The sequence below is a fragment of the Equus caballus genome, chromosome 9, assembly GCF_041296265.1.
Source record: "Equus caballus isolate H_3958 breed thoroughbred chromosome 9, TB-T2T, whole genome shotgun sequence".
In the NCBI taxonomy this organism is placed as follows: domain Eukaryota; kingdom Metazoa; phylum Chordata; class Mammalia; order Perissodactyla; family Equidae; genus Equus; species Equus caballus.
In genome coordinates this window covers 12,756,307-12,783,801 of record NC_091692.1, presented here as the reverse complement: position 1 = coordinate 12,783,801, position 27,495 = coordinate 12,756,307, and the positions used below count along the sequence as shown (strand labels likewise).

General features: G+C 39.9%; 1 protein-coding gene across 50 annotated transcripts in view; it reads right to left on the bottom strand.

Moving 5' to 3' along the window:
• STAU2 (staufen double-stranded RNA binding protein 2) overlaps nucleotides 1-26,106 on the bottom strand; it is a 298,725-nt gene extending 272,619 nt beyond the window's left edge. For 5 of the 50 annotated variants that reach the window (XR_011421550.1, XM_070222140.1, XM_070222153.1 and 2 more), the window contains exons 1-2: nucleotides 25,084-25,205; nucleotides 19,005-19,070 (exon numbers count right to left, since the gene is read on the bottom strand). Coding sequence is in view for 7 of the 50 variants with exons in the window: in XM_070222131.1 (XP_070078232.1) it covers nucleotides 3,520-3,683; nucleotides 12,489-12,604 (280 nt within the window). In the remaining 43 variants the exon portion in view is untranslated. Of the gene's footprint in view, nucleotides 1-3,519; nucleotides 3,684-12,488; nucleotides 12,642-19,004; nucleotides 19,071-24,441; nucleotides 24,660-25,083; nucleotides 25,259-25,713 lie in introns of those variants that run through there. The other 45 variants (XM_070222132.1, XM_070222134.1, XM_070222149.1 and 42 more) reach the window with 35 other exon arrangements.
• Nucleotides 26,107-27,495: the final 1,389 nt, after the last annotated feature.

Here is a 27,495-nt window from a genome sequence, read left to right as displayed (position 1 = left end):
AGTTCGCGCGCTCCGCTGCAGGCGGCCCAGTGTTTCGTTAGTTCGAATCCTGGGCGTGGACGTGGCACTGCTCGTCAGACCACGCTGAGGCAGCGTCCCACATGCCACAACTAGAAGAACCCACAACGAAGAATACACAACTATGTACCGGGGGGCTTTGGGGAGAAAAAGAAAAAAATAAAATCTTTAAAAAAAAAAAAAAAAAGCAATTACACATCTAGTATTCATTCTACAGGAAGACCTGCATCGGATATAACACAACGAAAATCCACGCAGCAAGATCACAATAGCAAGACCTATAAACAAGCTAAATATTTATCCATCAATAACTGACCAGTTAAATAAACTACAATGGACTACGCAGCTTTAAAAAGAGAATGAGGTACAGCGCTTACGTTCTGACATGGGAAAACATGACAAAATGCTGAATGGAAAAAAGTTCTAACAGCTTATTGTCTGATTTATTTTTCTTTAAATCAACCATGTGCCTGTATTAAAGGGGAAGAGAGACTGGTGGCAGGGCGTCCTCACTTTCTACTTTGAAGTACTACACTGTTTTAGTTTTTTACAATTAATACGTGTAACTTTTATATTTAAAAGATCATTTTACAAAGCCATGCCAAAAGTAGGGAGTGCTTCATAAAGCCTTAGACTCTAATTGCCATTGTCCTTTCTAGTCTTGACAGTGCCATCAAGGTTCTGAAAAACGGAAAGAAGATGCTCAAGGACCTGATCAAAGCAGGCCATGTGTCATGCCTACGATCTCTGACTTTTCCATATAAAGCCACCTTGGGATTTAAACACTGCTAAAACACAGTGTGGCCTCAGCCAATGGGTTTGTTGTTTGTTGTTGGTATGGTCCATCTTCATAACTTTAGCCCTTCTAATAGCTGTGTAATGGTATCCTATAGTTTTAATTTGCATTTCCCTAATGACTAATGATGTGGAGCATCCTTTTGTGTATATGCTATCCTTATATATCCTGTAGTGAAGTATCTATCTGAATATTTTACCCATTTTTAATTGGGTTATTTCTTTTTTTATTTGAAGAGTTCCTTATATATTCTAAATACAAGTTATTAATTAGGTATATGCTTAGCAAAGAGTTTTTCCCAGTATGTGGCATCTCTTTTCATTCTCTTACTGGTGTCTTTTGAACAGCAGACTTTAATTTTAATAACATCTAATTTATCAATTTGTTCATTTATGGACTGTGTTGTATCCAAGAAATCACTACCTAGTTGCAGTCTCAAAGATTTTCTCCTATGTTTTCTTCTATAAACTTAACAGTTTCAGCTTGCAAATTTAGGTCTCTGAGCCATTTTGTAATAGTTTTTGCATATGGTGCAAGGTATGAAGCCAATTTTGTTTTTTGTTTTTCAACATCCAATGTTTTAACACTACTTGTGGAAAAGGCTACATTTTTTTCCACTGTACTGCTTTTATGGTTTTGTCAAAAAGCTATCTATACAAAGCAGGTTTACTCCTGGACTACCTATTCTGTTCCATTGATCTATTTGTCTATTTTATGCCAATGCTGTTTTTACTGTAGCCTTGTAATAATTTTGAAATTAGGTAGTGCAGGCCACCAACGTTGTTCTTCTTCACAGTTGTTTGGCCACTATAGGTTCTCGCATTTCCACGTGAATCTTCTTTTAGGCAAAAATGCCTGCAAGGATTAGAGTAGAATTCCCTTGAATTCTGCAGATTAATTTGGTGAAAATCAACATTTTAACAAAGTTGAGTCTTCCACCCCATGCACAGGATATAGTCAGCTCTCATTACTGAGGTGACATCTCAATGATAGTTATATTCTATAACGAATCCACGAATGGTGAATTAGCGATTACTGAATAACCGCTTCTATGGAAAATACAGGGTTAAGTCCTTGGCAAACTCTGGTTATAACACTTTTGTCAGCCAATAAATACATGACCTTGTTTTGTATGTTTCTGGTTAAAGACCCATTACTTAATGTATATCATTGATTTATTAAAATTGAACTCGACGTACTGCAATTTTTGACTTGGGGGTTACAAACAAATTTTAGCGAAGAGACCAACTCCCAAGTGAGAATCTATGAATAATGAAGATGAACTGTGTCTCTCAATTTATTTAAGCATTAATTTCTCTCAGCAGTATTTTGTAATTCTGTTTTCTTTAACTTGTTTTGTTAGACTTAGCCATAAGTATTGCACATTTTTGATACTATTGTAAAAGGCATTTTTTATTTCAGTTTCTGATGGTTCCTTGCTAGTGTATAGAAACAACTTTTTTATACAGTCATGCATCACTAAACGACAAGGATACATTCTGAGAAATGCATTGTTAGGCAATTCCGTCATAATGCAAACATCAGAGAGTGCACTTACACAAACCTAGATGATACAGCCTACTACACACCTAGGCTATGTAGTACTAATCTTATGGGACCACTGTCGTATATGCGGTCCGTCATTAACTGAAACATAGTTATGTGGCACACAACTGTAGATCTTTGGTAATTTTCTGTCCACTTGTTATATCAATTATTGAGAGGAGTTACTAAAATCTCTAACCATAATTGTGAATTTTTCCCTGCATCTCTATTAGTTTTTGCTTTGTGTGTTTTGAAGCTCTGTTATTAGGTGCATAAACATTTCGCATTGTTAAGTCCTCTTAATTAATTGATCCTTTTATTGTTATGAAATGACCTGTATCCCAGGTCATATTCCTTGCTCTGAAATCTACTGTGTGCGATATTAACAAAACCACTCCAAGTTTCTTTCAACTAGGTTAGCATGTTGTATCTTTCCATTCTTTTACTTTTAACCTACTTGTGTTTATAGTTAAAGTGCTTCTTAAGGCAAATACACTGTTGGATCTTGCTTTTTTATTCAATCTCGGCCTTTAAATTGGGGTGTTTAGACTACTTACACATAGCGTGATTATTCATATCATTAGGTTTGAGTCTATCATCTTATTTGTTTTATATTTGTCCTATCTGGTCTTTGTTCCCGTTTTCATCTGTTTACGGCTTCTGCTGGATTATTTGGTATGATTCAATTCTATCTACAGTCACTCATCACTTAGAGATACGTTCTAAGAAATGCGTCGTTAGGCGATTTCGTCGTTGCATGAGCAGCACAGAGCATACTTACACAAACCTAAGCTACGTGGTGCTAATTTTATGGGACCATCATCATATATGCAGTCCATCATGGACCAAAACATTGCTATGTAGTGCAAGACTATGTTTTTTGGCTTATAACTCTTTGTTTTGCCATTTTAGTGGCTGCTTTAGAGTTTATATTACAACTTTTAACTTATCAGTCTACCTCTAGGTTCTGTAATACCACCTAACACAGAGCCCAGGAATCTTAATGTACTTGCAGATTTCCCTCAGCCTTCAAGCTGCCATTATCATGCACTTTACTCTTATGTATGTTATAAACCACACAATATCCTGTTAATATTTTTGCTTTAAACAATTACCTTTAAAAGATATTAAGCTAATAAAAAAAAATCTTACATATTTACCTAAGTAGTTACCACTTCTGTTGCTCTTTTTTCTTTTTTCAAGTGGTATCATTTTCCTGCTGCCTGAAGGACATACTTTAAAATTTTCCTGAAGTGGGAGAGTGTTAGTGACGGGCTCCTTCATCTTTCCTGTATCTGAAAACGTCTTTTTTTCATCTTTGTTTCTGAAACGTATTTTTGTCAGATATAGAATTCTAGGTTAACACTTTTCATCTTTCAGTACCTTAAAGATGTTACTCCACTGTTTTTCTGCTGATATTGTTTCTGACAACAAATCTAGCATCATCTTTATCTTTGTTCCTATGCATGTAACATGACCATGTCTTTTTTCTCTGTTTTTCTGTTTATCAGTTGGATTCAGCAATTTGATTTTGATGAACCTTGGTGTTGCTTCCTTTATGTTTCTTATACTCAGAATTCACTGAATAACTTGATATGCAAGTTTATGATTTCATCTTAATGAAACTTATTTGAAAAGTTTCTGGTCATTATTCCTTGACATATTTTTTTGTACCCCTGCCTCCTTCAGGAACTGTAGTCACTCACATGTTTGGTTGTTTGAAGGTATCTCACAGCTCACTGATGTTCTCTACTTTTTTTTAATTCTTTTTTCTCTGTATGGTTCATTCTGCATGGTTTCTATTGCTATGCCTTCAAGTTCACTAATCTTTTTTCTGCCGTATCTAATCTGCCATTAATCTTTTTGAGCATATTTTACATCTCAGGTGTAGTTTTCATCTTTACAAGTCCTACATGGGTCTTTTTGAAGCTTCCACGTCTCTAACTTTCTGAACTTATGAAATACAGTTATAACAACTGGTTTTAATAACCTCTGTTAATTCTGTCCTCTGTCAGTTTTGAGTTATTGATTATTCTCCTGATCATAGGTCATGTTGTTATGCTCCTGAGCATATAACGGAATCTTTAACTGAATGAGACACTGAGAATTTTAACTTCTTGTGAGCTAGATTATTTCCCATTCCTATAAATTTTCTTGAACTTTGTTCTGGGATACAGATAAGTGACTTGGAAATAGTTTGCTCCTTTCAAGTCTTGCATTTATAATTTGCTAGTCTGTTTCAGAGCAGCAACATCTGCTCAACCTGGGGAATATGCCAAGTTCCACACATCAGTTCTCACTCTCTGTGCCACGACCTGGAAAGTCTCTCAATGCAGTAGACTGGGGCAAGCGCAGGGCTTACCTCATCTGTTTCTCATCACTCAGGGATCACTGACCATCACTGCCTCATGTCCCATGTCTTGAGAACTGTTGTTTTTGTGTATTTTGTCTCTTTTGTGGGGGACAGGGAGAGTGTTTCAGGAGGAGGATAGACACAGTCCCTGTAATTTCACATGAGCTAGATGTAGGCCATCCTTGTACTTTTAATCTATCTTTATCTTTACATTTAAAGAGAGTTTCTTGTAGATATCATATAATTAGGCATTGCTTTTCTAGCCAGTCTTTGCCTTTTAATTGGAGTGTTTAGATCATTTATATTTAATGTGACTATCAAAATAGTTAGATTTAAATCTACAATTTTACTATTTTTTGTCCCACCTGTTGTTTGTTCCCTTTTTCATCTTTACCTACCTTCTTTCGGACTGATTATTTTTTAGTATTTAATTTCATCTCCCCTGTGGGTTTATAAGTTATTTTTATTTTCTTTTATAGCAATTGCTCTAAAATATACACAGCCTACCATCAAATAAACACTATACCACTTCGTGTATGGCATAAGCACCTAATACTATATTTTCCTTTCCTCTGCTCCATTCTTTATCCTATTGACATCTACCAATTATTTCTATGTGTGTTATAAGCCTGTAAATCATTGCTATCTTTGCATTAGTCAATTATCTTTTGAAAAGATTAAAAATGAAGAAAATGTATTTTATCATATTTTATCATTTCTTGCATTCTTCATTCCTTTTCAAAGATCCAAATTTCTATCTTTTAGTGTTTTCCTTCTGCCTAAAGAACTTCCTTTAAGACTTCTTGCAGGGGCTGGCCTGGTGGTGCAGTGTTCTGCTTCAGCAGCCTGGGGTTTGTGAGTTCAGATCCTGGGTGCGGACCTATGCACCACTTGTCTAGCCATGCTGTGGCAGGCGTCCCACATATAAAATAGAGGAAGATGGGCACAGATGTTCACTCAGGGCCTGTCTTGCTCAGCAAAAAGAGGAGGATTGGTAGTGGATGTTAGCTCAGGGCTAATCTTCGCAAAAAAATAATAAAAATTTTAAAAATTAAAAATATAATAAAATAGACCACATGGGGGGAAAAAGGACTTCTTGCAGTGGAAGTCTGCTGAAAATGAGTGCCCTCAGATTTTGCTTCTCTCAAAAGTAACTTCCTTTACAAATCATATATCTGATAAGTGATTAATATCTAAAATATATAAAGAACTCTCACATCTCAAAAGAAAATAAATCAAAAAATGGGCAAAGAACTTGACTAGACATTTCTCCAAAGATGATATACAAATGACCAACAAGCAAATGAAAAGATGCTCAACAGTACTAATCATCAGAGAAATGCAAATCAAAACCACTCAGAGATACAGCTTCACTTATATAAGGGTGGCCAACAGCAAAACAGAAAATAAGCATGGATGAGGGTGTGTGGAACTTGGAGCCTTTGTTCATTCCTGGTGGGAATGTGAAAAGTGTAGATACTATGGAAAACAGTAATTAAACATAGAATTACCACAGGATCCAGCAATTTCACTTCTGGGTATATACCTAGAATAGCTGAGGGCAGGCACTTGAACTGGTATTTACACACCCTTACTCACTGCAGCATTACTCACAACAGTCAAAAGGTGGAAACAACCCAAGTGCCCATCAGCAAATAAACAGATAAACAAAATGTGGTATATACGTAAATGGAATAGAATTTATTCAGCCTTAACAAGGAAATTTCAACACATACTACAGCATCAGTGAACCTTGAAGACAGGCTAAGTAAACCAAGCCAGTCCACAAAAGGACAAACGTTGCATGATTCCACTTGTATGAGATATCCAGGGTAATCAAATCCACAGAGGCAGAAAGTAGAATGGTGGTTGCCAGGGGCTGCTGGGGGGAGGGGAAGTGAGCATTTCAATGGGTACAGAACTTCAGTTTGGGAATATCAAAAAGTTCTGGAAATGGATGATGGTGATGGTTGCAGAATACTGTGCATGTACTTAATGTCACAGGACTATACATTTGAAAATGGTTAAAATCAGGGCCAGCCCCATAGCACTGTGGTTAAGTTTGGCACACTCCACTTCAGCGGCCTGGGTTTGCGGGTTCAGATCCTGGGCATGGACCTACTCCATTCATCAGCCACACTGTGGAGGCAACCCACATATAAACTAGAGGAAGACTGGGACAGATGTTAGCTCAGGGCTAATCTTCCTCAAGCAAAACAAGGAGGAAGATGGGCAACAGATGTTACATCAGGGTGAATCGTTCTCAGCAAAAAAAAAAAAAAAAAAAAAAAAAAAAAGTTTAAATGGTGCATTTTTATATATATTCTACCACAATTAAAAACCGAAAACACAACAAAAGGTCACTTCCTTTTTAAAAGTATTTTTAGTGGGAATAGAATTCTAGGTTGACAAGTATTTATCTTTCAGTATTTTAAAGATGTCACTCCACACTCTTCTGACTTGCAGTTTCTAACAAAAACTCTGTCATTCTCATCTCTATTTCTCTGTTCATAATGCATCTTTTTCCTCTGGCTGCTTTTAAGATTTTCTTCCACTATCACTGGTTTTCAGTCACTTGATTATGACGTGCCTTTTGCGGTTTTTAAATGTTTCTTCCAAATTACATTCTCTGATCTTTATAGACCTATGGGTTTATAACTTGCATGAAACATAAACATTTTCAGTCATTATTTGTTCTAATATTTTCCTGTTCCCCCTCCCTTCTCCTGAGAATCTACTTACATATATTTTAGACTACTTAAGATTGTCCAACAGCTCACAGATGCTCTGCTCACTTTTTTTCCAATCTTTTTCACTCTCTGCTTCATCTTGGATAGTTGCTATTCCTACATATTCAAGCTCAGTCTCTTTTCTTCTACAGTATTTTATCTGCTATTAATCCCATCCAGGATATATTTTTTTATTTCAGATATTGCATTCTTCATCTCTAGAAGTTCTATTTAAGCATATTTTATATCTTTTATTTTGTTCCTTATCATTTTCCTGTTTTCCTCTACCTTCTTGAACATTTGGTGCATACTGATAGCAGCTCTTTTTACATCTTTGTGTGCTAACTCAACCATCTTTGTCATTTCTGGGTCTCTATTAATTTTTTACCCTGGTTATGGGTCATATTTTCACACTTCTTTGCAAGCATTTTAAATTTTTTTTATTATGGTAAAATTGACATAACATCAAATTAACCATTTTAAAGTGAAAATCTGTGGCAAAAAGCACATTCACAATGTTGTGCAATCACCACCTCTATCTAGTTCCGCAACATTTTTATCACCCCCAAAATAAACTTCGTACCCTTTAGGCAGTTGCTCCCCACTTCCCCTTACTCCCTAGGCCCTGGCAACTACCAATATGTGTTCTGTCTCTATAGATTTACTTATTCTGGATATTTGATATAAATGGAATCATGTATGTGACCTTTTGCATCTAACTTCTTTCACTTAGCAAAATGTTTTCAAAGTTGACCACACTGTCAACTGTGAAATCAGTACTCGTCTTTTTTTTTTTTTCACAGCTGAATAATATTCTATGGTATGTAAATACCACAATTTGTTTACCCATTCATCCATCTATGCAGACATCTGGGCTGCTTCCATCATTTGCTTATTGTAAATAGTGTTACTATGAACATGTGTATAGATATATTGAGTATCTGTTTTCTAATCTTTTGGGTATATACTTAGAAGTGAAATTGCTGGGTCATATGATAATTCTATGTTTAACTTTTTTAAAAACTGCCTAACTGTTTTGCACAGAGGCTGAACCATTTTATATTCTCAGCAGCAAGGTACAAGGATCCCACTGTCTCCACATCCTTGTCCACACTTGTTACTGTTGGTCTTTTTGATTCTAGCCATCCCACTGGGCATGAAGTGGTATCTCACTGTGGTTGTCATTTGCACTTCCCTAATCACTAATGAGGTTGAGCATTTGTTCATGTGCATGTCGACCATTTGTATATCTTCTCTGGAGAACAGTCTATGCAAGTCCTTTGCCCTTTTTTTTTTCAGCTGGGCTGTTTATACTTTTGTTGTTGACTTTTAAGAGTTTTAGTTCTTATACTTAGTCATTGATCCATTTTGAGTTAATTTTTGTACATGATGTGAGACAAGGGTCTAAATTTATTCTTTTGCAAGTGGATATACAGTTGTCCTAGAGCTATTTGTTGAAGAGATTATGTTTTTCCCACATTAAATGGTCTTGGTCCTTTGTCAAAAATCAATTGGCTATATATGTTTTAGTTTATCTCTAGCCTCTCAATTCCATTCCATTGGTCTATGTCTATCCTTATGCTAGTACTACTCAGTTCTGATTACTGTAGCTATATAGCATATTTTGATACTATAGTATAGTAGATATATATACTATATACTAGTATGACTCCTCCAACTCTTCTTTTTCAAGATTGTTTTGACTATTTGGGCTCACTGCAATGCCATAATTTTGAGGATCAGCTTTTCCAGTTCTGCAAAAAAGGTTACTGGAATTTTGATAGAGACAGCACTGAATCTGCACATTGTTTTGCACAATACTTCCACCTTAACAATATTAAGTATTCCAATCCATAAACAAAGAATATCTTTCCATATTTAGGTCTTCTTTAACTTCTGCCGAAACAAGTTCAAGTACTTTTGTAGCTTTTAGTGTACAAGTCTTTCAACTCCTATATGCTTTCGGATGCTATTGTAAATGGAACTGTTTTCTTAATCTCTTTATTGGATTGTTCGCTGCTGGTATACAGAAACACAACTGCATTTTGTGTGTTAATCTTGTACCTACAACTTTTCTGAAGTTATTAGCTTTAGCAGATTTTTTGTAGATTCTTTGGGGTTTTTCTATATATGGGATTATATCATCTGAAAATAGAAATAGTTTTACTTCTTCCTTCCCAATCTGGATGCCTTTTCTTTTTCTTGTCTAATTGCTCTGGCTGTAACTTACAGTATATTGTTGAACAGCAGTGGTGAGAACAGGCATCTTTGTCTTGTTCCAGCTCATAAGGAGAAAGTTTTCAGCCTCGCGCCATTCAGTTAGATGTCAGCTGTGGGTTTTTTCCTAAATGTCCATTACCATGTTATAGAATCTCCTTTCTAGTCCTAGTTTTTGAGTGTTTCTATTAAGGTCAGGTGTTGGATTTTGTCAAATGCTTTCTGTATCAACTGAGACGATCACATGGGGTTTTTTCCCCCTTCATTCTTTTAATGCAGTGTATTACATTGACTGATTTTCCAATGTTGAACCACCCTTGCATTCCTGGGATAAATCCTACTTGGTCATGGTGTATACTCCTTGAAATATACTGTTGGATTCAGTTCATCAGTATTTTGTTGAGGATTTTTACATCTATTTTCATAATGAGTATTGATCTATAGTGTTTTTTTTCCTTGTAGTATCTTTGTTTGGCTTTGGTATCAGAGTAATGCTGGTCTCTCAGGATGAGTTAGGAAGTATTCTCTCCTCTGCTATTTTCTGGAAAAGTTTGAAAAAGATTGGCATTTATTCCATCAGTGAAGCCACCTAGCCCTGCACTTTTCTTTGCTTGCGAAGGATTTTTTTAATCACTCATTCAATCTGTTTACTTGTTACAGATCTGTTCAAATTTTCTATTTCTTCTTGAGTCAATTTTGGTAATTTGTGTTTCTAGGAATTTGTCTGTTTTATGTAGGTTATCCAATTTGTTGGCATGCAACTGTTCATAGTATTCTCTCAATCTTTTTTATTTAAGGTCAGTGGTAATTTCCCCACTTTCATTTCTGATTTTAGCGATACGCATCTTTGCTCTCTTTTTTTTCTTCACTCTGTTACTCTAGCTAAAGGAGGTCTGTCAATTTTGTTGATGTTTTCAAAGAATCAACTTTCGGTTTTGCTGATTCTCTATAACGTTTCCTATTGCCTAGTTCATTTATCTCCAATTTAATTTTTATCATCTCCTTTCTTCACCTAGTCTTGGGTTTAATTTGCTTCTCTTTTTCTAGTTTCCTTAAGGTGAAAAGTTAGGTTATTTGTTTTAGATCCTTCTTCTTTTTAAATGTAGATGTTTACTCCTATAAATTTCCCTCTGAGCACTGCTTTTGCTGCGTCCCCTAAGTTATGATATCATTGTGTTTTCATTTTCATTTGTCTCTAATTATTTTCTTTTTTTCCCCCCTATTTTCTAATTTACCCTGTGATTTCTTCTTTGCCATGTTGGTTATTTTAGTGTGTTGTTTGATTTCCACTTTTTGAGAGTTCTCCAGTATTCTTTCTCTTATTGATTTCTGGCTTTATTCCACTGTGACTGGATAAGATACTTTGTATGATTTCAGTCTTATAAAACATACTGAGACTTGTTTTGTGGCCTAACATTTGGTCTATCCCTGCAAAGTGTTTCATATGTATTTGAGAAGAATGGGTATTCTGCTCTTGCTGAGTGTTTTGTATATGCCTGTTAGGTCTAATTATTCAGGTCCTCTATTTCCTTACTGATCTTCTACCTAGATGTTCCATCCCTTATTCAAGGTGAGGAAAGCATTTTAACTTTTGACTGGATGACAAAAACTGAATTTTACACTGTTAGCTTTTGAATTATGTTGTATTTCTCTAAACAGTGTTGGGCTTTGTTCTGGTGCACAGTTAAATTACTGGCATCACCTGGAGCCTTCTGTGGATTCTTCCCAATGCCCCACATATTACAAGGTCTTTACACTCTGGATAATGGAAACACAAACTATTCCCAGTCTTGTGTGAGCTCTAGAAATTGTTTTCTTACTGCTTTCCAGCAGTTCTTTCCCTGTACCGAGTAGGTCCTGTCATCACACATCCAGAGATCAAGACTCAGCCAAAGACTCAAGGAGAATCCCCTGCACATCTCCAGATTGCACAGATGCTTGAGTGCACTCTTTTACTTTGAGATATACTCACCTTGCTCCCCCACAGCTCCCTTCTCTCTGGCACTCTGCCCTGCAATTCTACCCATCTTGGCCTTCCCATATTCTTTATCTTTGTTTCCTAATCTCAGCAAGACTGGGCTCTGTTTTGCTTCCTCCTCCCTGCTCAGCAGCCTGTAAAAAACCCCTTGGCTATACCATAAACTGGCGCAATAGAAGGGATTACTTCATCTGTTTCCATTCCCTCAGGGAGCACAGTCTAGTGTCACCTGTCATCTAATGTCTAGAAACCTTGTTTACATATTTATATGTCCTCAAGTTAAGGAGGAAGGGTTTATTATTGGTGCATAACAAATTACTCCCAACTTAGTGATGCAAAAAACAAGCATTTATTTTTTTCACAGACTTTCTGAGGTCCAGCAATTAAGGAGCAGCTTAGCTGGGTGGTTCTAGCTCAGGATCTCTCACGAGGTTGCAGTCAAGATGTCAACGGGTCAGTAGCCTAGGGCTGGAAGCTTGACAAGGGCTGGGAGGTCTGCTTCCAAGAAGGCTCAGTCACACATTGTTGACTAAAGGCCTCAGTTCCTTGTTAGCTGTTGGCTGGGGACCTCAATTTCTTACCACATGGGCCTCTCCATAGGGTTATTCATAACATGGCAGCTAATGACTCTCAGAGTGAGCAACTGGGGTAGGAAGGGGTGATGGGTGGGGGTAGGAAGAGGAGGCAAAAGCCACAACTTCTTTTATAACCTATCCTGGGAAATGATCCATCACTTCTACCATATTCAAACAACTATTTTACTCTAACAACAAACCTAAATGTCTATCCTCATTTCTCATCAATCTGCAGAGCCAGATAGCAATAGCAACAGCAACATTAACACAGGCATACCTCGTTTTATTGGGCTTCACTTTATCACACTTCACAGATATTGCCTTTTTTACAAATTGAAGGTTTGTGCCAACCCTGCTTCGAGCAAGTCTATCAGTGCCATTTTCCAACAGCATTTGCTCACTTCGTGTCTCTGTCACATTTTGGTAATTCCTGCAATATTTCAAATTTTTACATTATTATTGTATTTGTTATGGCGATCTGTGATCAGCGATCTTTGATGGTACTATTGTAACTGTTTTGGGACACCACAAACCACATCCATATAAGACAGCAAACTTAATCGATAAACGTTGTGTGTGTTCTGTCTGTTACACCAACCAGTTGTTCCCGTTTCTCTCCCTCTCCTTGGGCCTCCCTATTCCCTGAGACACAACAATATTGAAATTAGACCAATTAATAACCCTGCAGTGGCTTCAAAGTGTTCAGGTGAAAGGAAGAGTAGCACGTTTCTCACTTTAAACAAAAAGGTAGAAATGATTAAGCTTAGTGAGGAAGGCATGTCGAAAGTTGAGACAGGCTGAAAGCTAGACCTCTTGTGCCAAAGAATTAGCCAAGGTGTGAATGCAAATAAAAAGTTCTTGAAAATATTAAAAGTGCTGCTCCAGTGAACACACAAATGAGAAAAAGCAAAACAGCCTCATTGTTGATAGGGAGAAAGTTTCAGTGGTCTGGATAGAGGATCCAACCAGCCACAACATTCCCTTAAATCAAAGCCTAATCCAGAGCAAGGCCCTCACTCTCTTCAATTCTATGAAGGCTGAGAGAGGTGAGGAAGCTGCAGAAGAAAAGTCTGAATCCAACAGAAGTTGGTTCATGAGGTTTAAGAAGCCGTCTCCATAACATAAAAGTGCAAGGTGAAGCAGTAGGTGCTGATGGAGAAGCTGCAGCTGGTTATGCAGAAGATCTAGCTGAGATTGTTAATGAAGGTGCTACACGAAACAACGGATTTTCAATGTAGGTGAAAGAGCCTTCTATTGGAAGAAGATGCCACCTAGGACATTCATAGCTAGAGAGGAGAAGTCAATGCCTGGCTTCAAAGCTTCAAATGACAGGCTGACTCCTGTTAGGGGCTAATGCAGCTGGTGAGTTTAAGTTGAAGCCAATGCTCATTTACCATTCTGGAAATCCTAGGGCCCTTAAGAATGATGCTAAATCTACTTTGTCTGTGCTCTATAAATAGAACAACAAAGCCTGGATGACAGTGTATCTGTTTACAACATAATTTACTGAATGTTTTAAGCCCACTGTTGAGACCTACTGCTCATAAAAAGATTCCATTCAAAATATGGCTGCTGGGGCTGGCCCGGTGGTGCAGTGGTTAAGTGTGCACATTCCACTTCAGCGACGTGGGGTTCGCCAGTTCAGATCCCGGGTGCGGACATGGCACTGCTTGGCATGCCATGCTGTGGGAGGCATCCCACATATAAAGTAGAAGAAGATGGGCACTGATGTTAGCTCAGGGCCCGTCTTCCTCAGCAAAAAGAGGAGGATTGGCAGCAGTTAGCTCAGGGCTAATCTTCCTCAAAAAAAAAAAAAATACGGCTGCTCACTGACAATGTACCTGGTCACCCAAGAGCTCTGATGGAGATGTACAAGATTAATGTTGTTCTCATGCCTGCTAATACAACATCCACTCTGCAGCCCATGGATCAAACAGTCATTTCAACTTTCAAGTCTTATTATTTAAGAAATACATTTTGTAAGGCTATAGCTGCCACGGACAGTGATTCTTCTCATGGATCTGGGCAAACTCAATGGAAAACCTTTAGAAAGGGTTTACTACTCTAGATGCCATTAAGAACATTCATGATTCATGGGAAGAAGTCCAAATGTCAGCATTAACAACAGCTTGGAAGAAGTTGATTCCAACCCTCAGGGAAGACTTCGAGGGGTTCAAGACTTCAACGGAGGAGGTAACAGGAGATGTGGCGGAAATAGCAGGAGAACTAGAATTACACGTGGAGCCTGAAGATGTGACTGAATTGCTACAATCTCATGATAAAAATTTAACAGATGAGTAGTTGTCTACTAGGGATGAGCAAAGAATGTGGTTATTGAGATGGGATCTACTCCCAGTGAAGATACTTTGAAGATTGTTGAAATGACAACAAAGGATTTAGAATATTACATAAACTTAGTTGATAAAGCAGCAGCAAGATTTGAGAGAACTGACTCCAATTCTGAAAGAAGTTCTACTGTGGGTAAAATGCTATTAAACAGCATCATATGCTACAGAGAAATCATTCATGAAAGGAACAGTCAATCTATGCAGCAAACTTCACCGTCGTCTTACTTTAGAAATTGCCACAGCCACCCCAGCCTTCAGCAACCAGCCCCTTGATCAGTCAGCAGCCATCAACACCGAGGCAAGGCCCTCCACCAGCAAAAAGACTACAACTCACTGAAGGCTCAGATGATGGTAGCATTTTTTAGCAATAAAGTATTTTTTAACTAAGGTATGTACATTGTTCTTTTAGATATAATGCTATCACACACTTAGTAAATAACTTTTAAATGGAATGGGAAACCAAAAAAGTCATATGACTCACTTTATTGTGATATTCACCTTATCATGGTGGTCTGGAACTGAACCCACAGTATCTCCGAGGTATGCCTACAGTAATATTAACAGCAGCAGCAATAATACCAGGAAGAACACTAAGCAGTTTGGCCTTTGTTATCTCACTTAGTCCTCACAACAAGCCTGTGCAATAAGTATCATTATCCCTTTAGGCCTTTGGTTCTTGATGACCATACCCTGGCTTTACACTTTACAGTAAATCTTGGTACAACTTTATCCTTCCTATATAACACCTGGCTCCCTCTTGCCCTACAGGGTTCTCCCACTCTTCTGGCACTGAAATTCTGTTTTGTCCTGCCTGTCCTCCCATTCCACTTGAGTCAGGACTTACAGCTTCCTCTTAGCTTTCAGGTTCCCAACATCTACTACCAAACCTCTTTAAAAGGAACCACCAGACTACTTGGATCTCTGTTAATCCCTGTTGCTGGGCTCTCCGAGGGCTACAGCTAACACACAGACTTCCCAGCCCCTCAGGACACACTGCCCTCACAAGTCAGCCTCACCAACTCATTCCAAAAACTTTGCCTTATTTCAGCTACTCATTTTAAAACATTATTTCACAGCAAATGTGCCTTCTTAATGTATATTTGCAACAGCTTAATGTTAAAATGGGTTTCCTTTCCGTAGGAGCTTATGATTAATCATCAAGGAGAAAGGTCCAAAATATACCAAACTCCTACTTAGCATGGTACCTAGAAACATAGGTTCCCATTAGTTATTTGTTGACTGATAAATGAAAAAAATAGAGAGTAACAATTATAAATACTAGCCCATAAATTCTCAATGGGGTATAATCCAAAGAATTTTATTTACAAGTAAAAAGGAAAAGATACCAGATAAGCACTTGGACACATATAAGCAATTTGCAAAACACAAAACACAAAAGAAAACAACTATAAGCAAATTATGGAAATGCAAATTAAAATATCACTTTTTGTCAGACAGATGGGCAAATATTGAAAATTTGTTAAGGAAGTAAGAAAACTGGCATTCCAATACACTTATAATAGATATTATTTTGTATTTTTGGTATTTATGCATCAAATATCTTTAAAATCTGCATACTCCTTTGGCCAATATTTCCATTTCTAATAATTACAAGAAATTTCTAATAATTTCTCATTTCTAATAATTACAATAATTACAAGAAAATAATGGACAAAGGAGCACAGATTTATGTAAACAACAAAAAACTCACTGTGGCACTAAATATAATACAAAATCTGTGCAATAATAAACGTTCGATTAAATAAATTTTAGTACCTCCAAACTATGGATTATTAAGTCACTTCAGAATAGAACTTATTGTATAATCCCAGTTTTTTAAAATAACATGTATTCACAGAAAAACATACTTGCAGAGAAAAAAACTAAAAGTACACACCCCAAAAGGTTAGCAGTGGTTATCTCTGTAAAATAACAGTGGAAATTTGTGCAGTTTTTCGTTTTTTGGGTTTTTTTGCATATCTATACCACCTAATGAGTTGCACATGGATAGCAACACAAAGTCTTAGAAAGCAAAAGTAAAAATGAGCACAAGTTAGACAGATGTATCATTATTGTAACAGAACATGGAACATTTCCATGTTGCCTAATAATAATAATATCAGGCAGAACTAATATCAAATAAAACATCAAATAACAGTATTTGACAGCCTAGTTTTTAATTAGTTCTAGGAACACACATGGAAGAATATTAGTACTACTCAGGTGTTTTAAGACAACAAACAAAAAGACCTCCCAAAATAAAAATTTAGCACTAATCCTAAAGACAGTGTTGAAAAATCATGTAGTAAAATCTGAACTCCTCCCAGCTGAGCGTCAGCTTCAATCGCCTTCTCACGCCTTTTCTCCTTCATCTTGAGACCCCTCACTCTAATGGGAAAGCTGTCACCACGAAAATGACAGATCAGAAAATCACTCAGACGTTTAAGAACTCAAAGTGACTCTAGGTTTGGCTGAAGAGAAAGTCTTCTCTATAACTTCTGCTATCCCAAATTAGGTTAACTTTCCCCCTCAGGTCTGAACATTCTGGGGGATAAAACTTAGTCAGTAACAAGAGAAGGTCCTGCAGTGAGTCGAGGAAGGCATATCTGGTACAAGCAAAGCAGGTCTATCTCCAGGCACTGTGTACAATTTCCAGCCAAAGCCCAGGGCCACGCTTGTGGCCAAATGAATGTAGCCTAGAAACTGTCTGGAATGTCTGATTCAACATGCACAGGAGTACAGAAGGTAAGCAAATTCTCAGTAGGACTAAGCAATAAACTATAATTTTCAATGATGTTGACTGGCATAAAACCAACGATCATTTCCATCTGTCTGTGGTAGGATATGAAACAAATTATTCTAACTGTCCCCAAAATCAATGGCAGGTATTCACACAGTCATTCAGCAGCAACTTCACACCTACGACAGTTTGCAAGTCACGTCTCATGAAGCTCCATCAGTGCATCCAATGGCACTTGAGAGCAAGTGTGAAGGTACAGGAAGCACTAAGCACAGTACAGCTTTCAGAGTCCTTTAAGCCTATATTAGTAACGTCTTTGATGAAGCAATACTTCTTGCACAAGAAAATTTTCTAGTACAAGGAGAAAATCAAAGAACAACTTTGCATAAGGGAGAGATTTTATGTTCATGGCAATTGTGTAAAGAAAGTATCACCTAATACCAAAACTGATGACACAGTTATATGACTATTGTTGAAAAGAATGGAGATCTCCCCACTTTGGTGACAACCCTAGCACCGTTCATCCACTCACTCAGCAAAAACATGAAAACCATATACAACAAGAACTAGTCTAGGATCTGGAGACGTAGGACCTGCCTTCATGGAGCATGCCATCTAACAAGGAAGACAGACATTAATAATTACATATTTGAACATAACTGCGCATGTCAGGATGTCATTAAATAAAAGGACAGGGTGCTATGGAGCACATACTAGGCCTGGGAGCCAAGCACAGGGAGGAGAAGAGAGGTCCAGGCAGAGCGTTCTGTGCAAAGCCCCTGCAGCGGGAACGGCCGTGCCCAATCTAGGAACTGAACAGTCTAGTGTAACTGAAGCATTTAGACTGTTGCCTGGGCACACGTTAAGTCTGAGATGTACGAAGACATCCAACTTAAGAGATCAAGTTGCTAACTGCTACGTGAGTCTGGAGCTCAGAAAAGAGGTCTAGACCAGAGATAACCCTGGAAGTCACTGGCTTAGGGATGGCATGTGATGCACAGGGACTGCAGATCTCTAAGGCACGGTGAATGAGCTGGACAGGGCAGGGGCGGGGGGCATGTATTACTTCCTCAACTCACAAGAAAATTACTTACTTCTTGCAATCAAATTACCTACTTCCCTATTAATTTGCAAATTTGAAGTGAAGTGTTTTCTAATATTATAGTTACGACACAATGCCCTATTTGTTCAGAAAGGATCAGATTAAATGCATAAAGTTCTTGGAGAAACACCAAGACCTGAGAAAAATATTTTCCAGTGAGGGTAAGGCATTATATGCTATAGTTTATTTAGCAGAGCACTTCCTCGTAGACTTTTCCAGGGCCCTAGAAAAGGAACCTTTCTTAACACGCTGATAAAACTGCTTCACAAGATTTGCCACTAGAAATGCCTTCAGTCTGCAGAACCGCCAGCTCCTGAAGCTAGATCCTAACTGTAAGCATTCTGAACACACGGACAAGTCCTGGAGGGATGTGACATCAATAAGAACAAACCTGCTCTGCACGCTCATACGTTATCAACTGTCAGGCCTATCACCATAATCCTTCAACAGCCTGCCCTGCACAGTCTCCTAAGATGAATACAGAGTACGGAATTGCTCTATAAGCAGTGGGCAGGTTATGGTTATAGAAAAGCTGAGTTAAAATGTTCCACAATGTACGGCCCAAGCACCATGTAAGTATGACATGCCTTAACACAAACTCACCTGATTTATTTGAAGCATGTTAAAACAATATTGACCAAACTGCTGTATCCCTCACGGCTCCAAAAACTGGAAAATGAAAATGAAGAAATAAAGTTCAACTCAGTTGGTGATCTCAATGATTAGCACTTTAAACACATGTCCTTGATCAAAACCAAATATAAAATGGAGTAGAGCTAGATCAGCATAGAACTTTCTATGATGATAAACATGCTCTAGATCTGTGCTGTCCAATCCAGTAGCCACTAGCCACATGTGGCTACTGGGGACTTGAAATGCGGCTCATGCAACCAAGAAAATAAATTTTCAATTTTCTTTAATGTTAATTTCCATTTAAATAACCACATGTGGCTAGTGGATACCATACTGGACAGTGCAGATCTGGGTTGAACCAAGTCTCTTCTGGTTCTGGAGTTCTAAGACAATTACAGCAAAAGTGAAGCTGCTAAAAACAATCTAAAAGTTTCAGATTAATATTTAACACATACTCCCCTTGCTCCAGAAAGGATTTAAACAGCTTTGCTCCCATCCTCTGTAAGATCAATTAAGCCTAAAGAAGATGCAACACACACACGTTCTCTCAGGTAGTATGGAAAAAGAGTACACAGTAAGATTATGTAGCTGGATTTTCTTGTTGTTGTTTGTGGTTTTGTTTATTATTATAAAAATAGCATGCACATTAAAATTTCACATGAAATTTTCAAGAAGAAAATCACCATCCCGACATATCCCATTATTACGTTTGGATCTGTTTCCTTCTGGGTTTGTCCTCCTAGCCATGGCTGGATTTCTTTTCATGTGGCAAATCTCATCTATATTTAATTTTAAAAGCAGATACCAAAGACGTGCAGGAAAACCCAAACTTATAAGCAAATAAATAAATCAGGGGATCTTGTAAAGGGAAAAATTTACATAAAAAATAAATTATGTACAGACCCTTCCAAAAAAATTATCTAAAAAGCAACAACACGTTCCTGATACACAGCAAAAGAGCTAAATTCAATCACTTTTGTAGAAATTTTTAAGCTGTAAAATTTTAATATTGAACTCTCCCTCAGAGGCAAAGGTTGTTGAGACACATTTATACACAGACATACACTATATAGATATAGACACAGATAGACACAAACATACACACACACATATACATATATACACACACACATATATGTACACTACATATTTGTGTGTGTGTATATATACTGGGCTACCATTTTTTCAAATGACAAACTAGGGTCAATTCAAAATGACTTTGAAAGTTTTTAATATATTTCTTACAATAGTGACCTCAGCAATCTGTTTTGCAATCACTTTTTATATTCTCCAAGAGAATCGTATGTTGTAGAAATAGCACAAGGCCTGAGCATCAGTGAATTTGACTTTCAGCACAAGCCCTTCAAGAGATTACCTTTTGAGCCTTGGTAAATTACTCTGTGCATCTTTGAGTTCTTTTTCTTTCTTTAATCTTTAAAAAGTAAACTAAAGTCCTCATGGTAGGCAGCCTCTAACAAACAGAATACAGCAGAAATGATGAGATGCCACTTCCAGGCAAGATTGGGATATAAAATGACTACACTTTCCATTTTGGGTGTCACCTGCTCTTGCTCTCTCACCTGTCTGCTGTGAGGGAAGCCAGATGCCATACTGTGAACTGCCCTTTGGACAGGCCCACATGGCAGAAGACTGAGGGAGGTCTCTTAACTTTCCTTAGGGCCCAAAAGAAATTGAGGCCTTCAGTCCAATACCTCCCAAGGGAGTGAATCCTGCCAAGAGCCACACGAATGAGCTTGGAAGCAGATCTGCCCCCAGTCAAGCTTTCAGATGAAACTACAGCCCCAATGACAGCTTACCTGCAAACGCATAAGAGACCTTGAGCCACAGGCACCCACATAAGCGGCACCGAGACTTCTAACCCACAGAAACTGACATAATGTTTAGTGTTGTAAGCCTTTAATCTCTGGGGAAATTTGTTATGCAACAATAAATAAGACAGTTCCATTCAACTCTAAAGTTTTATAATTTATGATGCTTTAGGCATTAACATACTTAGGTAAGCCAAAAAAATTAATACCCTGTTCAACATAAGCAAATGAGTAACATTAGAATTTAAAAGTGGTAAATTACAAATCTTAAATATTTACATTTTATTCAAAAGATGACATTAAAAAGTACAGCATTAGTCAAATGTTATTAAAATACACTAGCTATAAATAAAAATACAGTCCAAATCAATTTTCATTTTTTTAATTGAAAACAATCCACTCGGAAGTTAAAATGCGAATAAGCCACTGAAAGCATCTCAGTGATTTTGTGCCCCTTACTTCGAGAATTTAACATTATTTAGCAAGCACTCACCAAATCTGAGAAACCCCATTTTGTTTTTATTTAATGTAAGCCGTTAAAAGTTACAGATGCTTATCTACAGACCTGTATGTGTTTCTTCAGCATTAGAGTTTGGTAACTCTGGTGGCTGACTCTGAGAAGCAGGCACAGTAAGATATAGGGGTACACTTTTTGATACACCAAAGGTAGTTTTATGAAGAAAACAAACAAGTTTCCAGCTAGAGTTCATTCTAATTACAGCTAAGTACTTTTAAAGAAACCTATTCACATGTCCCCAAAATGCCCTACAGTGATATCCACTCAGGCACATTAGGACATGCAGTTCCAGATTCCAAGCTACTAAATGAAAACAGGTGGGGCGGTTTATGGAGAGACGGCACCTCTCCCTGGAGAACACCTGCGGCTCGCGAAGAAGGAAAGGTGCAACACGTCTCTGCGATGAAGTGCGCTACAACCCGCGGATTACACTTTGCCCTCTGCTAAACTGACAGCTGTACAAAATCAAATCTATAAAATCCTCAACAACTAAATACTGCTTTATAAAATGGCATTATCAAATTAACAGATCTCTAAATTTTTAGATCAGCAGCTATCCAGGAACCGACAGGCTAATCTTCACTTAAATGTTCCGTTTGACGATATGAAAAGCAATTTACTATGCCCATTCCTAGACTCCAAACTACTGCAAAACTAAATATTAACTAAAAACTTCTTACTCTAAAAAATTCATGGTGCCCTTAAAAAGCGTTAAAAAAAAAGTTTTTCATTTTCATTTCTTTTTGAAAGTAGGTACTCAAAAAAACTGCTTTTATTAAGAAAAACAAAACAATTCAGTGTAAATTTTAATATCTCCTAAGAGCCTAGGAAAGATTCTAAGTATATAGAAATCTCACTCCATGAACTATTCCAGTGAAAAACTCCACATACAACCAGCCAAAGGAAAAAGGAAAGTAACATTTATCAGACATCAATTTTATATGCCAGGTGCCATATTTAGCCATTTACATTAACTCATTTAATCCTCATCACCTTGGGATGTAGGCGTTATCCTCATTTTTCTAGAAGTTGGGTTACTTCCCCATAGTCCACTGCCAGGATTAAAACCCAGTATGCTCTGATTTAAAGTCCTCTTCTCTTCCATTATAGGTTAAATTATAAATAAAGACTTGACTTCTTAAAATTTTACCTGTCACAAAAGGCTTCACCTCTAGGACAACATAATGGTAAGGCTCCTATATAGAACTTTGGGGATCTGGCCAAAAATCATACAATTACACATATATAAACATAAATTATAATTATTATGGATTCTAGACACTTATCTAATATTTTCCTGAAAATCTATCTAGAAGAGGCACAAACATATCTATATATGATTTGATCACACTGTGCATGTCTCCAATTATTGTCTACTTACAATTCAATTTTGCAATATCTAGATTTTTCCCTCTCTTTATGATGATCTATACACATAAATGATCAGACACCCAGCACTCAAAGTGTACCAAAGAAAGGCAGACACAGTAACAGGAGTAAAGACAAGGTTAGCTACAAAGAAAAAAGCCCAATGTATTGGCCAATTATATCTTCCAGAACCTGATCTTACACCAGGAAAACCACTCAGCCTCATTTTCTGTATTGTTTAAATACTAAAAGGTTTGATGACCATCTTAGATATTCTGGATACTTATTTTTTGTTAAAAAAACAGACCAAGCTGTTCTTTCCTAGAACTTCATTCCAGGCAAGCCAAGTAAACTAAAATGTAAAATTTATATGGTTTTCCAGGCTGAAGTACTTCGGAGTAAAGATCCATGATGTACGTAACTATCCCCCAAATGGTCCATAAAGAAAATATTATGTGTGTGTGATAGAGAGAAGACCAAGTGATAAATGGTAAAATGCTAACAGGTGAATCTGGGTAAAGACTGCATGAGGGTCATTTGTATTATTCTCATTCTTGCTACTTTTCTGTGAGCTTGAAATAATTCCCAAATAAAAAGTTAAAAATTACATGCCATTCTATCTGAAGTTAACAACACATATTTGGATCATAGAGCAACATCTTTACAAATACCAAACACGGGTTAGGGAAAAATTTAGTGATTTGCGAGGAAATATGCACCATATCCTACCAACTAATGATCACCTACGAATAAATTTAAAACTTCACTGCCATGTAATGAAATCTGGCAATGGTGGCTTGAACAGAAACCACAGCAGGAAAAAAAGGGAGCACACACCACAGAGTTTGGCGTAAGAGTTTCTCAAATTTAATACAGGCCTGCTGCAAAATGCAGGAAACCTGAAATTCAAGTGATATGTGATAGCTCTGGTTTGCAGTAAAATATAGACAAACTGAAAAATGAAAACTTGCCATCCGACAAAACAATCGAGATGCAGAATGTCTTGGTTTTGATGGTTTTTATCAAATAAGATTTTTTTTCCACTGCAGCTCAATTCACAACAGTATATTTGAGTTATCTGAAGAAAGCAAAGACAAACAAGAAATCTCCTCCTGGAGAAATGTTGCAATCTCTTCTCCTACAAGATTACTATTATCCGGCCTGCCCATCACAATTTCGATTTCAAGTGTTCACCACGCTTCCTTAAAACATAGGGATGCATCAGAAGAGAAGTAATGCTCAGAAAAGTTCGCCAAAATTGTGAAATCAAACATTAAAAATAAAGGTTTTCAGCTAACAGTGAAACACCTGGAAAGGATCATCTATCTCTATCTTTTCTGCAGGAACCATCCACTTTAAAATCCTTTAATACATTCCCCTAAGTGACTGGTCCTTCTATACCCAAGAGGGAGGGGGACGGTCACCCAAGTATGGACCCTTTCCAAAGAAAATTATCCACAAATGCAAAATTCTGAACATATTTCTAGGGACTTCCAGAACCCCGAGGCCTTCATCCCCCTCCCTAAGACTCCCAGCTTAGCGTCTCCTCAATGGCCTCTGCAGACACCCCCCCCGGCCCAGAGTCCCCGGCCCTCCCCGGGAGGCTCTGCGCTCACACAGTGCATTCTGTAACTGATCTTTGTCTCTGCGCCCAACTCCCTTCACCTCGGCAAGGTCACTAACTGCCACCTACCCCTTTAAGCCGAGCCATCACGCTAGTAGTTCGGAGGAGCCACAGCAGAACTGGCCTGTCATAGGATATATTTTGTTCCCTCGGCCCCACCCACCTTCCCCATTGCGCTGCGTTACGTCTTTACCACTTGCCCATTATACAGAAATAGCCGCGCCGCCACCCGCGGCGCCCCCAGGCCCAGGGCCTGCAGACCCTCCGAGGCCCCCCTCCGTCTGCCCTCCCTCCCAGGGACCCACCCCTGGGGACCCCCCCAAACGCCCACCCCTCTTCCAGCGGGTCCCACCCGGGCCCCCACGCCCCCCCAGAACCCCCCATCGGGTTGCTGCCCGGCCCCCCCCACCCCGGCACTCCATTTGCGCCGGCCTCCCGGCTCCTCCCCTCCGGCCACCTGTGTCGTCCCACCCCCTCCACACACGCCCCCCCATTCCTTCGCCCCCTCCGCGGCTCCCCTGGCCGCCCCTTCCCCCCTCCCGGCGGGAGCGGGACCGCGGAGGGAGGGGAGGCGCGGGGGAGGGGAGGCCGCGAGCCAGCCGCTCCGCTCGGGCTGCGCCGCGGCCCCGCGGACTCCCCAGCGCCCTCTGCCTCCCCCGCCGGCGGGGCGGAAGTCGGGGCCTCCCGGGCACCCCAGCCCAGGCGATTTACCTTCTCGCCCGCGACCCTCTGCAGACGGCTCCCACATTGGCAAACACTACAGAGAACTGACCCCGCTCGGCCGCCGCCGCCGCCGGCTGCCACCCCTCGGCTCCCCGCCCCCGCCTCCGCCCGCCTCCCGGCGCTCCCGCCGCGCCCTCCCGGGCCCGCGCCGCGCGGCCCCGCCGGCGCCGCCGCTCCCGCGCCCGCCCCGCCGGCGCGCGCGCCCCCGGACCCCGCGGCCCCGCGCCGCGCCGCGCGCACGGCCGGCGTCCCTCGGCTCCTCCGCCCGCCGGCCCGCGGCCGAGCGCGGCCATTGTTCGCGGCGCCGCTCCCGCCCCCTGGCGGCCGGCCGGCCCACCGCAGCAGTGGCGGCCGCGGGCGCTGCGGCGCTGGCGCCGGCCGGCTGGGCCCCGGGGCGACGGCCGGCCCGGGGGCCCCGGGAAGGAGGGCGAGTGAGTGCGCGGGGAGCGCGCCCCGTCCGCAGTCTCCGGGCCCCGGGCCCGGCTCCCCGCCCCCTCGGCTGCAAAGGGCGGGCCTGGGCAGCCCCTTCCACACCTGCCCTTGGCGACTGGCTCCCCCGCCCAGCTGACTCTCCCTTCTTTCCAGACGGCGGCCCGCGCCCCGATGCCCTACCCGTACCTTCTCCAGGCTCTCGGGCTGCCCCCCTCTGCTCTGCTGGGGACGCGCGACCATCCCGCGTCTGCTCCGGCCGCCGCTGTGCGATGCACGGTTTAGCGGATCCTGCACCTTTCCAGACTGGAGGGAGGAGGGGCGGGGGCGAAGGGGAGGGGGTTAGTGCCACTGTCTCGCCCAGAAAACACTAGTGATCAGTAATCACCTGCTCTCCAGATCGGCCGCCTAGCCAGACAGCCGCTTGGACCAGAAAAATCGTATTCAGTCACAGGAAAAAGAAATCCTGGGAACCAAACAGGAGGACCATCTTAGAACAGTGCCCTAGATCCTAGATTGTTGAGGCAAGAGTGCCAGAGAACTCGAATTACTTCTTGACTCGTCCTGGTTTTGATGTGGGTTACTGATGTCCAGATAGCTTCAACCCAGTTAAGCCCAGTGAAATTCAACACCTCGTTTAGTAAATGACACCAAAAATAATCTGACAACAAAGTCTAGAAATAGAATTATTACTGTGTTTTACAAACTTAGCCATTTACATTATTATTCCCAGGGTTTCTTCCCAGCACCGACCAGGCCTGTGATTTTGATCATCACCTAAAGCCGATAGTTCTGCTATTTACAACTGGGGAGACAGCATAGTGTACTGGTTAAGGGCAAGGGCAGCAGAATTAGATGACCAGGCCTGGTTATCCACTTGCTAACTAGGAGACCGTGGGCGTGTTACTTCCCCGATGAGTCAGTTTATCCTTTTGTTGAAGAGGAGATTATATATGATAATATGTATTTAAATGTAATCATGTGTCCAAAGCCCTTTACAGGGAGCACGGCGTGCGGCAGGTCTCATGACGTGAGATACTAGTGACTGCTACATTTTCCTCCCGGGACTGTTTCCTATGCTCCTTCCCCTCTTCACTTCCGCCAATTCCCTCAAACTTAACATGCTGCACCCTCCCTAAATCTGCACTGGTCCTTGATTAATGACTTCTAGCTGCTCGAGCCTAGCGTGTAGTCAACATTCAAATACATACCTATTGAATGTTTTGAATGAATACACACCCTTTATGCCAGCAGTACCAAGGGACAAGCTTCCTGCCTGTCTGCCTTTCCATAAGATATTCCCTCTTGCTGCGTCCATCCTCCCGTCAACACAATAAACAAACCATCCTTCAAGTCCTTCCAAAACTACCTCCTTGAGAGGCGTTCTCTGACTCCCCTGAGCAGGCCAGCGCTGTTCTCCTGACTGTCTCTTCTCTGACATGGTAGGTATGTTAGATTGGTTTTGAGCCTGCCTCCACCCTCCAAACAGTGCCTTGTTTACCGGCAGGCTGTGTACCTCATTCATCTTTGTAGTCCCAGCACCCAACAGCAAATGGGTGCCTTTGGAATAAATGAATATGTTCATTCTTCTGAAAATGGCTCTGAAGTGGTCAGAAATTTTATTCCCTTTGATTCAGATCATTAAAGTTAATTAAAATCTTTTTTCTCCACTGTAACTTTTTCTTATAACTGATGGTAAGTCTTTGGTTATCCACTTGCTACTTAGGAGGCTGTGGGCATATTACATTTAAACCCCAAATAGAATGAATTTTTAAAAGCTACTATTATCAGAGACAAAATTGTTTTTCAGCTTGAATCAGCACTTTCAATTGTTCAAGGTAGCAATAAATATCAATCGTTCAAGGTATTATCAGTACATGAAATCACCTGAGTGACAGGGAATTCCATGCATAAATTTATGATCTTCTTAGGATTTTAGTTTAAGATAAAATATTTGTATAGGAGTTGAAA